Source organism: Habropoda laboriosa, unplaced genomic scaffold, assembly GCF_001263275.1.
Source record: "Habropoda laboriosa isolate 0110345459 unplaced genomic scaffold, ASM126327v1 scaffold309, whole genome shotgun sequence".
Lineage (NCBI taxonomy): Eukaryota > Metazoa > Arthropoda > Insecta > Hymenoptera > Apidae > Habropoda > Habropoda laboriosa.
The window spans coordinates 1500918-1512353 of record NW_017100481.1 but is presented as its reverse complement, the minus strand read 5'-3'; the positions used below and the strand labels follow the sequence as shown (position 1 = coordinate 1512353).

General features: G+C 40.4%; 1 protein-coding gene across 1 annotated transcript in view; it reads right to left on the bottom strand.

Moving 5' to 3' along the window:
• LOC108576047 (synapse-associated protein of 47 kDa) overlaps nucleotides 1-11436 on the bottom strand; it is a 124236-nt gene that overhangs the window by 87519 nt on the left and 25281 nt on the right. Inside the window, exon 5 of the mRNA XM_017938993.1 lies at nucleotides 561-682. Coding sequence (XP_017794482.1) covers nucleotides 561-682 — 122 coding nt within the window. The remainder of the gene's footprint in view (nucleotides 1-560; nucleotides 683-11436) is intronic.

The following is an 11436-nucleotide window of genomic DNA, read 5'->3' as shown; positions in this document are numbered from 1 at the left end:
TTCAGTACTATAAAAAAATACTGAAAAGGTGCTCGCTTACAGAATAATTTGATCAAGCAAGCATTTCAAAAAAGCCTAAAGAAATAAGAAAAATTCTTCAGCACTTAAAGTTCCGGCAATTTCCAGAAGTGTAAATGCCATTGACAATGATAAGAGCTAGCATGTCTTTAAAAATTCTTAACGTAAAATTGTAAATTAGCAGACATTCTAAATAAATCTTTCAGTAAATGAATATAAAACAAAGTAAAGTGAAGGACCCCGTATAACGCGATAAAGAAAAACATACAAATTCTGAATTTGTAATTTAGTAATTCTGTGTTAATTAAATTTGACCCAAAAAGCGACATGGGTGCAACTTAATTTCAACTATATTTCCTACATTACAAGGAGTCCTAATGTTCTCTCTTTCTTCGTTCGAAAAAAAGAAAGTCACTCATGAAAGTCTCTCTGATAAACCACAATTATTCCTAAATCGACAATTTTCGACGGCCTTACACGGCGCGAACACAGATCCGAGAATAACGGTGAAGAAAATGGTAGGAAAAAATCACGTTACTCACGTTCTCCTCGACGGTTTTCTTGATCTTGGCTCCAGCCTCCGCGACGGTTTTTCCAGCCTTGTTCACAGCGCTGTACAAAAATCCACCCAGTGTCTTGGCGCCTGCCAGCGCCTTCGTCGAGACTGAGGGCAAAGAGAAGGGAAAATAATGAGCGTCGGTGATACGTTATCCGGCCGGATGGAATTTAATGGGAGAGCTCGGTCGCCGGGAAAAACGTCGAGCGGAGAGAGCGGCGCGGAAGAACAGCCCCGCCGCTGGAAGAAAACGAGGCGTAAACGCGCGAGAAACCCAGATACGTCACTCGAATTTCTCGCACTCGGGGGTTCGCTCCCCGGGGATTCTGGCGTTTATCAGCCGGCGCGCCCCGCTCGAGAAACTCTAAGCGTCCTGACGAGGAACACGTTCGAGTTGCGTCGCCGGAAACCCGGCTGATCGCCAGATGCAATTTAACGTGGTGAAATTGAGATGAAAATGTGCAAGCCGGAGAAAAGGTGAGAGAAGAGAGGGAAAAAAAAAAGGGATGAAAAATTGTGAAGTGTTCCTTCCCTCTCGCGCATTTTTCACTTTCGGTGCGCCGGGAATATACGAGAGTATTATTTCTGCGAAATGTCAGAGGGAAAATTGTGAAATTACCCCGTGGCTTACCTCTTCACTACGAAAATATTGAGAATAGAGCGAGTAGTCAGGGTGTTTGACGATTAAATCATTTTCCGCAGTGATAGATTAAACAAAGCTTTTAAAGGCTCTAATAACGTTAATGCATACACGGCTGGTTTCATTAGCGAAGTTGCGCGGTATTGAAATACCGTATTGTTAGTCTGTTTTGCTGGTTAATTTCTGGTGATTTTCCGTGATATTAAATGAGTACGGGAGAGTCGTACAGTACCGGCCAAAGCTAGATCTCGCTTATACTGTTAGTTGACTGCACTTTTGATGGAAAAACAAATAAATACTATAGCCCTGAGCAACGTATTCCGGCGACGTTCTTTTCTCTTCGGTATTACCAGAGTTCTAAGACGTTGAACGTTTACGCTGGTGTTCCGTACGACAAAAGTTAGTTTTCATAGCTGCAACGGTTGGGCTCGCGTGGAGTGTACGGATCAAGAAAATATCGATGCCTAAATAAAAGTTCTGTTCTATTTTTAAACGATTTTTACTAACATCGTTTATTACTTAGACCTTCAAATCTACCAACTAAGTAGCTGGCCGGTACTGTACGACAATTTTTCGTTCGCTGCAAATTACAACTTTTTTATTTCTACCGATTATTTATCTTTATGAGAAAATTTAAAGAAAACCATTTGTCCCTTTTTATCAAGCACCCTTTGTACTACAAATTACTTTTTTCAAATTTCATTTTTACCAACGTTACAAAAACTTAGAGTGGCCGGTACTGCACGACTCTCCCCTATATCGGTTGGGCTCACGTGGAGTGTACGGATCAAGAAAATATCGATCACTTTACCTGTGATATTTCTAGACGTGCCTAGATAAAAGTTCTATTCTATTTTTAAATGATTTTTACTAACATTATTTATTACTCAGACCTTGAAATCTACCAACTAAGTAGCTGGTCGGTACTGTACGACAATTTTTCGTTCGCTGCAAATTACAACTTTTTTATTTCTACCGATTATTTATCTTTATGAGAAAATTTAAAGAAAACCATTTGTCCCTTTTTATCAAGCACCCTTTGTACTACAAATTACTTTTTTCAAATTTCATTTTTACCAACGTTACAAAAACTTAGAGTGGCCGGTACTGCACGACTCTCCCCTATATGACCGACAATTTGGGGGTAATTAAGTACGTAGAAAAATTGGGTGAAATATGGAATATCATCGGGAACGTTGGTTTGCTTTGTTAAATTGAGATTAGTACAGGTATGGTGATAGGAGGTTAACAGTTAGTAATTAGCACACGTTGCTTGACGGATTCAGATTCCGAGATCAAGCAGGCCTTTGTGTCTGGACTGTACGACGGGCCTCGGGATATCAACCCCTGTTCACTATGCATTGCATCAATTCGCGAAATGACTTTATGGCTGCCATTGTTTCGAAACACGTGACATTAATTAGCTCAAGTAATTGCCAATATTATTCGAAATGTATTGTAAAATATCAAGAATCAAATTTACACCGAACTTTCTTCGAACGGTATGTAATAGAAATTCAAGAATGAAATTTGCAATAAATTTTGTTCGTACGAAATGTAGCAGGAGTTCAATAATAAAATTTGCAATAACTTCCTTCATACAGTATTCAACAAAATCTCCTGGACTTGAGTTAAATAATTTATCGCGGTGAAATGGAAGAAAATGAAGGCACTACCCTACTAAGTAACGATGTAACATTACTATATTACTTAATTAAATATTAAAAAAATGTCAGTAGGTAAAGCAAACATTTTCGCAATTTAAGTCGAAAAAATTTGGTCACGCAGCATAATTGTCTAAAAAATTTCGAGACGTCTCTCTTCACCAGGAGACCACTCGAAATTATTAAACTTTAATTAAGACCCACGCGTACATAAACTAGCACCGAGTGACGATGTAAAATTACCATATCGTCTAATTAAAACTAAAAAAAGTCAGTAAGTAAGTGAAAGATCGTTTCAATTTAAGTCCAGGACCTTTTCTAGAGTACTGTATTTATCTAAAATTGTCACGTATTTGGAGACGTCTGCTTTCCACCAGGGCCCCACTCGAAATGATAAAACTTTAATAAAGAGCCACACGTATATAAAACTAGCACCTTTTGCAACAGCCCCGAGACGAAATATCACCCCGTTGTCAGGCTCGTGTGTCTGGCATCCAAGCTGCCACCTGACGGAATGGCTGAAGGTACGCAGAATCATATTACCCTAATCCCTGTGTGTCACCTGAAGGATCTCTAGATAACTCTTTTTCTTTTTAATAAGTCTCTTTCAGGCAAAGATCTGCGCGTGAGGGGGGAATTACTTAACCTAAGGAGAGCTTATCTTTCCTGAAATTCATTACAGAGGATAACGATTTATACTTTAAACTGCAGTTTAAACCTCTAATGGAGAAATTAAGCGTGGCTGCTGGCGTTAACGCGCACAAACCATCCATGGGCGTAGCCTCGCAGGCAACTCGGCGTAAACCGAGGCCAATTTAATCAACCAAATTGAGCCTCTCTGCCTCTTCTAATACTTCTCTATCTATCTTACTCGCTCTCTCTCCCCTCTCTTTCGAATTCTTCCTTCTCGAGGGGCTTCTATTTCCTCGTTTCTTCCGACTAAACGAAGCTTGAATGCAGGATGAACTCGATATCGAGTCGGCCCGAGAACCGCATTTGCACAATTCCAGTGTAACGCGATTAAATTCACGGTCGATCGCCGTTAAAAAATAGCCGAGTGTCACCAACGTGGAGAGGTTCTCCGCCGTGGCTGGCAGTGTACCAAAGGCCAGTGAACAGGTGCCAAATATCGTGCGAGCCTTGCATCGGTTCTGGTCTCGTGTAATTTGTTGCCCGACAAGATCATGCCCTAGTCCAGAGGAAAATTTACACCAGGTCACGTATTACAACGGGAATAATAAGAAATATTACACTACTGTAACCCTGTTTATCGGCGACAAATCGATAACGACGCCGGGTCGCTACCACCAGGTCACACACTCTCGTTGCGACACACCAATTTTCCCTATATGTAAAACCAGCTTCAGATTTCATTCACGTAAGACGTAACCGGTTTCAACCCTTTCACTGCTGTCGGCGTTTATAGGCGCTTTGCAAATTCTTCCGTGCTGTTGGCGAGTTTTGGCAGACTCGCATTTCCATTTTAATTTATCGAAAGAAATTTAAAAATTTTTAATTTTTAAAAAACTTTAAAACGCCAAAACGAAAGATTTTGCTTATAGTGTGCCGCAGCGAAAGGGTTAATCTACAAATGCAAATTACTCGTACACTATGTGTTGTGTAAGAAAATTGTTCAGATAAAAAGTGAATGATTTCGAGGAAGCCATAATTCGGTGTAAGTAGTTCTTTTGTAGACGGATGTGTGGAGGTAATATGAAGGTCACATACGTTTTTTTAATACACTAATCGATGCAGCTCGTTATTCTCTAAAAAATTGTATTAACCCTTTACACGTGCACAAGTAATCCTCGAAAGAGTGCAATTTTGTTTAATTATTTTCTTTCACTCTTCGTATTGCGCTGTCCTTTCTATTCTATTGCAAAACTGTAAGTCACAGTATTACAAATAAATGGGAAATTTACTTCTACACGCCTGGGAAATAATTTAAAGAAAATAAAATTGGCAGGTCAATTTGAGAAAAATACGAGCGTAAAGGGGTTAAGCTATTTATGGCGAAATATCATTAATTCCGGAGATATTTCAATCAGAACGTTGGAAAATGGTCGTAGTATGAATATGTGCTGTTTCAAAGCAGCAGAAGATTACTTTGACTGTGATACGAGCTTTTCCGAGCTAATTAATGAATACAGCTATCTCGATGCCTTCACGGTTTATTACAAAGCTGAGCTATGTTCGATAAATATGTTACGATTCCATGAAATACATAAATTTAGTAGAATGAATGATTATTCTTGTTCAGAACATAGTCGATACGATTGCAATGCTTGGAAAGTGTAAAAATAATTATTATGCAGCTGCGAGATTCTATCGTATTAAAATACTCGGAAAGAAGGCATCCGAGTTGTGTAACAATAAAGTCATTAGGTAGTTGTCAGAGCTCGACAGGGAAATGTGACGCGAAAAAGGAAGGTTTCTAGTTTGAAAGGATTAACTACTTTAATTGTTTCCGGACACATTTCAAGTACACGTGAAGTTAGCCGGCAACATAATATTCCACAGTCAACTGTGTCTGACATAAGAAGAACAACACGCAACAATTGCAAAAAAATTAATTCATTTTTCGTCCAGTTAATTTTTGTCGGAATATCAATTCTTTCTATTTTCATGTTTTATTCACGGATGAAGCTGCATTTGACAATGTTGGCCAGTTAAACGGACATAACCACCATTGCTGGTCCCAAGAAAATCAAGAAATAACCACCATTGCTGGTCCCAAAAAAATCAAGAAGTAACTACCATTGCTGGTCCCAAGAAAATCAAGAAGTAACTACCATTGCTGGTCCCAAGAAAATCAAGAAGTAACTACCATTGCTGGTCCCAAGAAAATCAAGAAGTAACTACCATTGCTGGTCCCAAGAAAATCAAGAAGTAACTACCATTGCTGGTCCCAAGAAAATCAAGAAGTAACTACCATTGCTGGTCCCAAGAAAATCAAGAAGTAACTACCATTGCTGGTCCCAAGAAAATCAAGAAGTAACTACCATTGCTGGTCCCAAGAAAATCAAGAAGTAACTACCATTGCTGGTCCCAAGAAAATCAAGAAGTAACTACCATTGCTGGTCCCAAGAAAATCAAGAAGTAACTACCATTGCTGGTCCCAAGAAAATCAAGAAGTAACTACCATTGCTGGTCCCAAGAAAATCAAGAAGTAACTTCCATTGCTGGTCCCAAGAAAATCAAGAAGTAACTACCATTGCTGGTCCCAAGAAAATCAAGAAGTAACTACCATTGCTGGTCCTAAGAAAATCGAGAAGTAACTACCATTGCTGGTCCCAAGAAAATCAAGAAGTAACTACCATTGCTGGTCCCAAGAAAATCAAGAAGTAACTACCATTGCTGGTCTCAAGAAAATCAAGAAGTAACTACCATTGCTGTTCCTAAGAAAATCGAGAAGTAACTACCATTGCTAGTCCCAAGAAAATCGAGGAGTAACTACCATTGCTGGTCCCAAGGAAACCCAGAAATAACTACCATTACTGGTTCTAAGGCCGTTGGAATAAATCTACTTATTAACTACAAACGTCGCTGATTAATAAATGACAAGCATTGTTAATGGTAACGTAATAGGACCACATTTTTTTTCAAGGAACCTCAAGGAACAGCGGTCAATTTAACTGGAATTCCTTGAAAATCACAGACCATGTTTGGTTGAAAATGTCGATTTACAAACACTTTGCACATACTGATATCAGCATAACGGTACTTATGATCGTGGAGTTAGAAATTTTTTAAATATTCGACATCAACGTCGTTGGATCAATCATAAAGACTCTGTAGAATGATCTCCTAGATCTTCGGAATTAACGCGAATGAATTTATTTCTGGGATTATGTAAACGAAAAGGTTTATACCCATGAACCAACGACAGTGCATGATATGAAAGAGAGTTGACTGTTACATCATAAATATTAAGTGCTGTATATAATAATTTCAGAAGAATTTTGATTTTTGATATTCGAACACTTGATCTTCTAAGTTAATAAATTGATTTCGTATAAATTTTTTTCTGGGATTATGTAAACGAAAAGGTTTATACCCATGAACCAACGACAGTGCACGATATAAAAGAGAGTTGACTGTTACATCTTAAATATTAAGTGCTGTATATAATAATTTCAGAAGAATTTTGATTTTTGATATTCGAACACTTGATCTTGTAAGTTAATAAATTAATTTCGTATGGAATTTTGATTTTTGATATTCGAACACTTGATCTTCTAAGTTAATAAATTGATTTCGTATAAACAGCGAAGGCATTGAGACAATTGTGCTTATTAACATCGCTCGGAAAAGCTCATATCACAGTCAAAGTAATCTTCCGATGCTTCGAAGCATTTTCCAACGTTCCGATCGAAATATCTCCTGAACTAATCACTTTTCGACATAAATAGGCTTCATACAATTTCACACAGAATAACAAACTGCATTCCATTAGTGCATTAAAGAACAAACAATTCCATTTAACAAGAATCTACGTCACCTTCACATGACCTCTACGTATTGGTCTACAAAAAAAAAAAAGAACTACTTACACCGAATTATGTCTCCCTCGAAACCATTCACCTCTTATCCGAACCATTTCCGTATACAACACATAGCGTACGAGTAATTTGCACTTACAGATTAAAACCGGTCACCCTGTACAACTTGATACGTCAACTCGTTCCATATTTTTAACACTTCTATCGCGACATATTTCTCGCCACTTATCGTCCATCGATTTCTAGGTAACAAAGCTAGAAGAAAATCTGTTTCACCGTGGTTCGCGAGTAACGTTATTTCTTTTTTTCACACGGTTTAACGCCTCGAATTCGAAAAAAAAAATGCGAGGAACGCGACGACGAGCAATCTTTCGCGAGACGCGATAACCGACTGCGTTCCAGAGCTACAGAGCACTAGCAATTCTACAGAGAACGGCCGAGAGTGATAAAGTGCGTTGAAGGATGGCGATGCAAGTTGCGTATGATGTCGCATAATTGGTTCACGATAACTCTGAGTCACGGACTCGTGGATGATTGAGATGTTTACGCACGGTGGAGATCGTGTTCTGCCACTCGGATCCAGTTTAGCATTGAATTTCTCACGGAGGAGGAGGGGGATGGAAACAAGTAGAAGAAGGTACTGATAGCGGGAAAGGAGTTTAAAGATTGAAAGATTCATTTCGCGGTGGAGGCAACGTCGAATCCTCAGGGATTACCAGCTAACGATGCCGAGAGTGCATCGGCTGAAATTTTCAGCAAGTCTGCAAATTCTTTTTCCACCGGTGGGATGCGCATCGACGAAAGAAGAAGAGTAGCTTTCACTTGGACCATTCGGAACAGCTACTCCGCGAAGTTTCTCTTTTCGAGGGAAATTTTCTCGATGATTTCGTTCGTCGAAAACTGCCCCAGAAATAATTAGAGCAACGAAACTCGGGCTCGTTCGAAGATCCAACGTGCGATGTGAATTATGGAAATTAGACGCTCTTTAAAGTATGGCGCTTCTTTCAGCGCTACTTTATTCGATTTATCTCGATGAATTGTTCAGAGGCATGTTCGCTCGAGCGTTTCGAGCTCGAAGAGGAATTGAATACTTGACAGAAGTATCACGGTGCCTTTGGCCAGCTCTTTTCGAATGCAGAAACGATACGAAATTAGCACGTCGTTTTTTTATTTTTTTATTTTTTTTTTTGCAGAATTGTAAATATGAAAAAATCGAGGGAGAGATGTTAATTTTAGAGAGCACCCATTACTGCACAACGACCATCTTCATAGCGTTGCATTTCCTTTCATCATCTTATCCGACTCATTCATGCTCCCTTACATCGACCATTACGACTTTCATTCATAGCATAATCTTGTCACTAGTCCCCATCAATCCTCTCTTCTTCGAGTTGTACCCGGCGAAACTCGCTACGTCGAAACCAATTCTGTTTCTCCGGAGAATCGGGATAAAAGGGCGACGAATCTGGAAATTATACGACGTGCCAACTGACATTTAATCAAACATCGACCTTGCGCCTCCGTCGTGTTAACCTCGTACCAGTTTCACGACCAGGAAATCAAGTAGCAACCCCTCTTCAAGGGGTAGCAGTAAAACAGAAAAAAAGAGAGAATTCAGGGAACAGAGGAATACGAGAAGGTTCTGGTGTCAAAGCCAAACGAAAAATTCTCTGGCTAAGAGAAACTTAAATCCCGTTTTTTTCCGTGTACTGTTCGGTTTGAAGAGTTCGAGGACAAATCGAATGTGGTTTATTCAGCTATTCAGAGAGATCTATTTGATCGTTTTTAAAATGATACTCGTTGCTTGCAATAGACTTATGTTGATGATTCTTCTGATCTTCGTAGCTTCGCTAGTTCATTTTTGAGATGACTTTTAGCTCATTTGAAGAATTTTGGTTTTTCGTATGAATTGATTAAAAAACAGCGTTTCTGTGGAGAAAGTTTCACTCTGGGAGAGAGGAAAAAGTCGCATGGTAATTCTTTAGTCGAATACGGTGTTTGGGAAATGAAGTTAGTCAAATTTCTGACTAAAAAGACGGGAACAAAATCCATCAGATGCGTTTCCATAAATTCCACAAATTTCTGCGAAAAATTGCATCTCCGTGGTGGAAATTTCAGTCTGGAAAATAGGAAATTTCTCACGCCGCTTGGTTAGGTGAATATGGTGTTTACGGAACGACGAGTTTTTGATCAAAAAGACGGAAAAAAGCATCGAAGTGTAATAAATCCCATAAATTTTCACGAATCGGTTCACGTAAACGCCCCCTGACACCCAAAAGTCGCGAACAAAACCCACCGTAGTGCAAAATCCATCAGCTATTTTCCCATAAATCCCACAAATTTTTGTTTACAGAACACCCAAGTAGTATTGTCTATCGACAATTTGACCAGTCAGCAAAAATTCTTTATAAACCACATCGCGACGATCTCAGAAAGAATGTCTCCCGAAACTTTTCCCCCTGAAATTACCACAGGAGACCACTGAAAAATACCCTAAGCTCGCTTGCTATTCCACGAGGGACATTGACGTCCGTCCGATCTCGTGAAACGCGACGAGAATCTCTCTCTATATAAATATATCTCAGCGGATGAAACGATAAATAAAGTTACCAGCTTCTTCCTCTAGCTGAATGATTTAATAATCCCACCTACGACGACCTTAGCCGGCGCAGAAATGGATTTAACGTTCAATTCCCCGCCTCGAGATCCGTCTTCTCTCCTTCACTCCCCGCGATAGCGTTCGATTTATTATCAGAGTCGTTGCGCCCTATCCAAGGTGCATTGAACCTCGACGAAAGTGGTAGTAGTATCCCGGATAGAAAATTTTCCAGGCATTCCTTCAACGTGAAAAGCGAACACAAGAGAAGCCCCGGTAATAGGAGATCAAGCAAGAGGGTATTCTCGTACGAACTCGAGGAGCAACGAGGAAGGTAAGGTTTGAAGCAATCCCCCTAACGTTCGAGCGTTAAACGTCGTTCAGTTGGAAAACTGGAAACACGATACAAGAATTTAGCGATTCTCAAATTTCAAATTATACCTCTCTCCCTCTCTCTGTTCGATGGTTGAATGGAAGAGAGGCTTCCATAGAGAAGCACCGACTACGTAAACTTTGGTGTCATCGAACCCTGACTCTGTCTTCCGGAACGTCGGTCAAAGAGACGTGGTCTCTTTCCTCGCTCGTTTCGAGCACCGGTACCGGTGACTTTCTGGTGAAAGGGGTAAGGCCAAGTAACGAGGGCGAAATTTTTTCGTTCTGGTTCTTTGTACGAGGTTCGACCGTTCTCCATTGAACGATCTAACTTGCTTTCCCTTCGATGGTGCATCTCTTCTATCTCTCTTTGTGGTTTTCGCATCTTCGGTTTTGTGCTTTTGGGAGATTTGGTGCGCGCCATCGCACCCTGTCACACCCCACAGAGAGAAACTCTCACGAGCGAGTGGCTCTGTTTGAGGAGAGCGACGAAACAGCCGTGGAAAAGTGCACCGCGGAACTTACGGGCGTTCGGTAATTAATTCTAGTGGAGGACGCCGCTCGAACTGGCTCGTTAGCATCTTCGATCTGACCGTTGAAGCTGTGCTAATCTCTCTCGTATATACTGTCTCTCTGCTGGGGAAAAAGAGGTGGAGAGTGTAAAGAGAGGACTGAACGAAGGAGGCAAGCTAATTCCCGTGCAAAGAGAGTATCGAGGAGAAGAAGGTCGATTGTCTCTGGCCGGTCAACGTTCCACGATTCTTTCCAGGCAAATTAGAAAATTCTGCAAAAAGCACAGAGGACTGTACACAACGACGAGGTGCAAGGTCGAGGTATATATACCGGGAGCAAAAGTCGTTGATTAAAACCGAGCAACCACTCTCTCTCTCTCTCTCGCTTCTGTTTCTCTCTTCGTGTCGGTCTCTCGTTGGCTCCACTGGAATAATTAGTGCGTGCAATTAGCCAGGCCGGAGGCTCGATGAAAATTGCACGATTTAACGATTGTTTGTCAGAGGCCAACACAATTTCTCGGAGTCGGGATTAATGTTCCTCCGGGGACCTCGTTCAAGAATTCAAGCTCCATTATA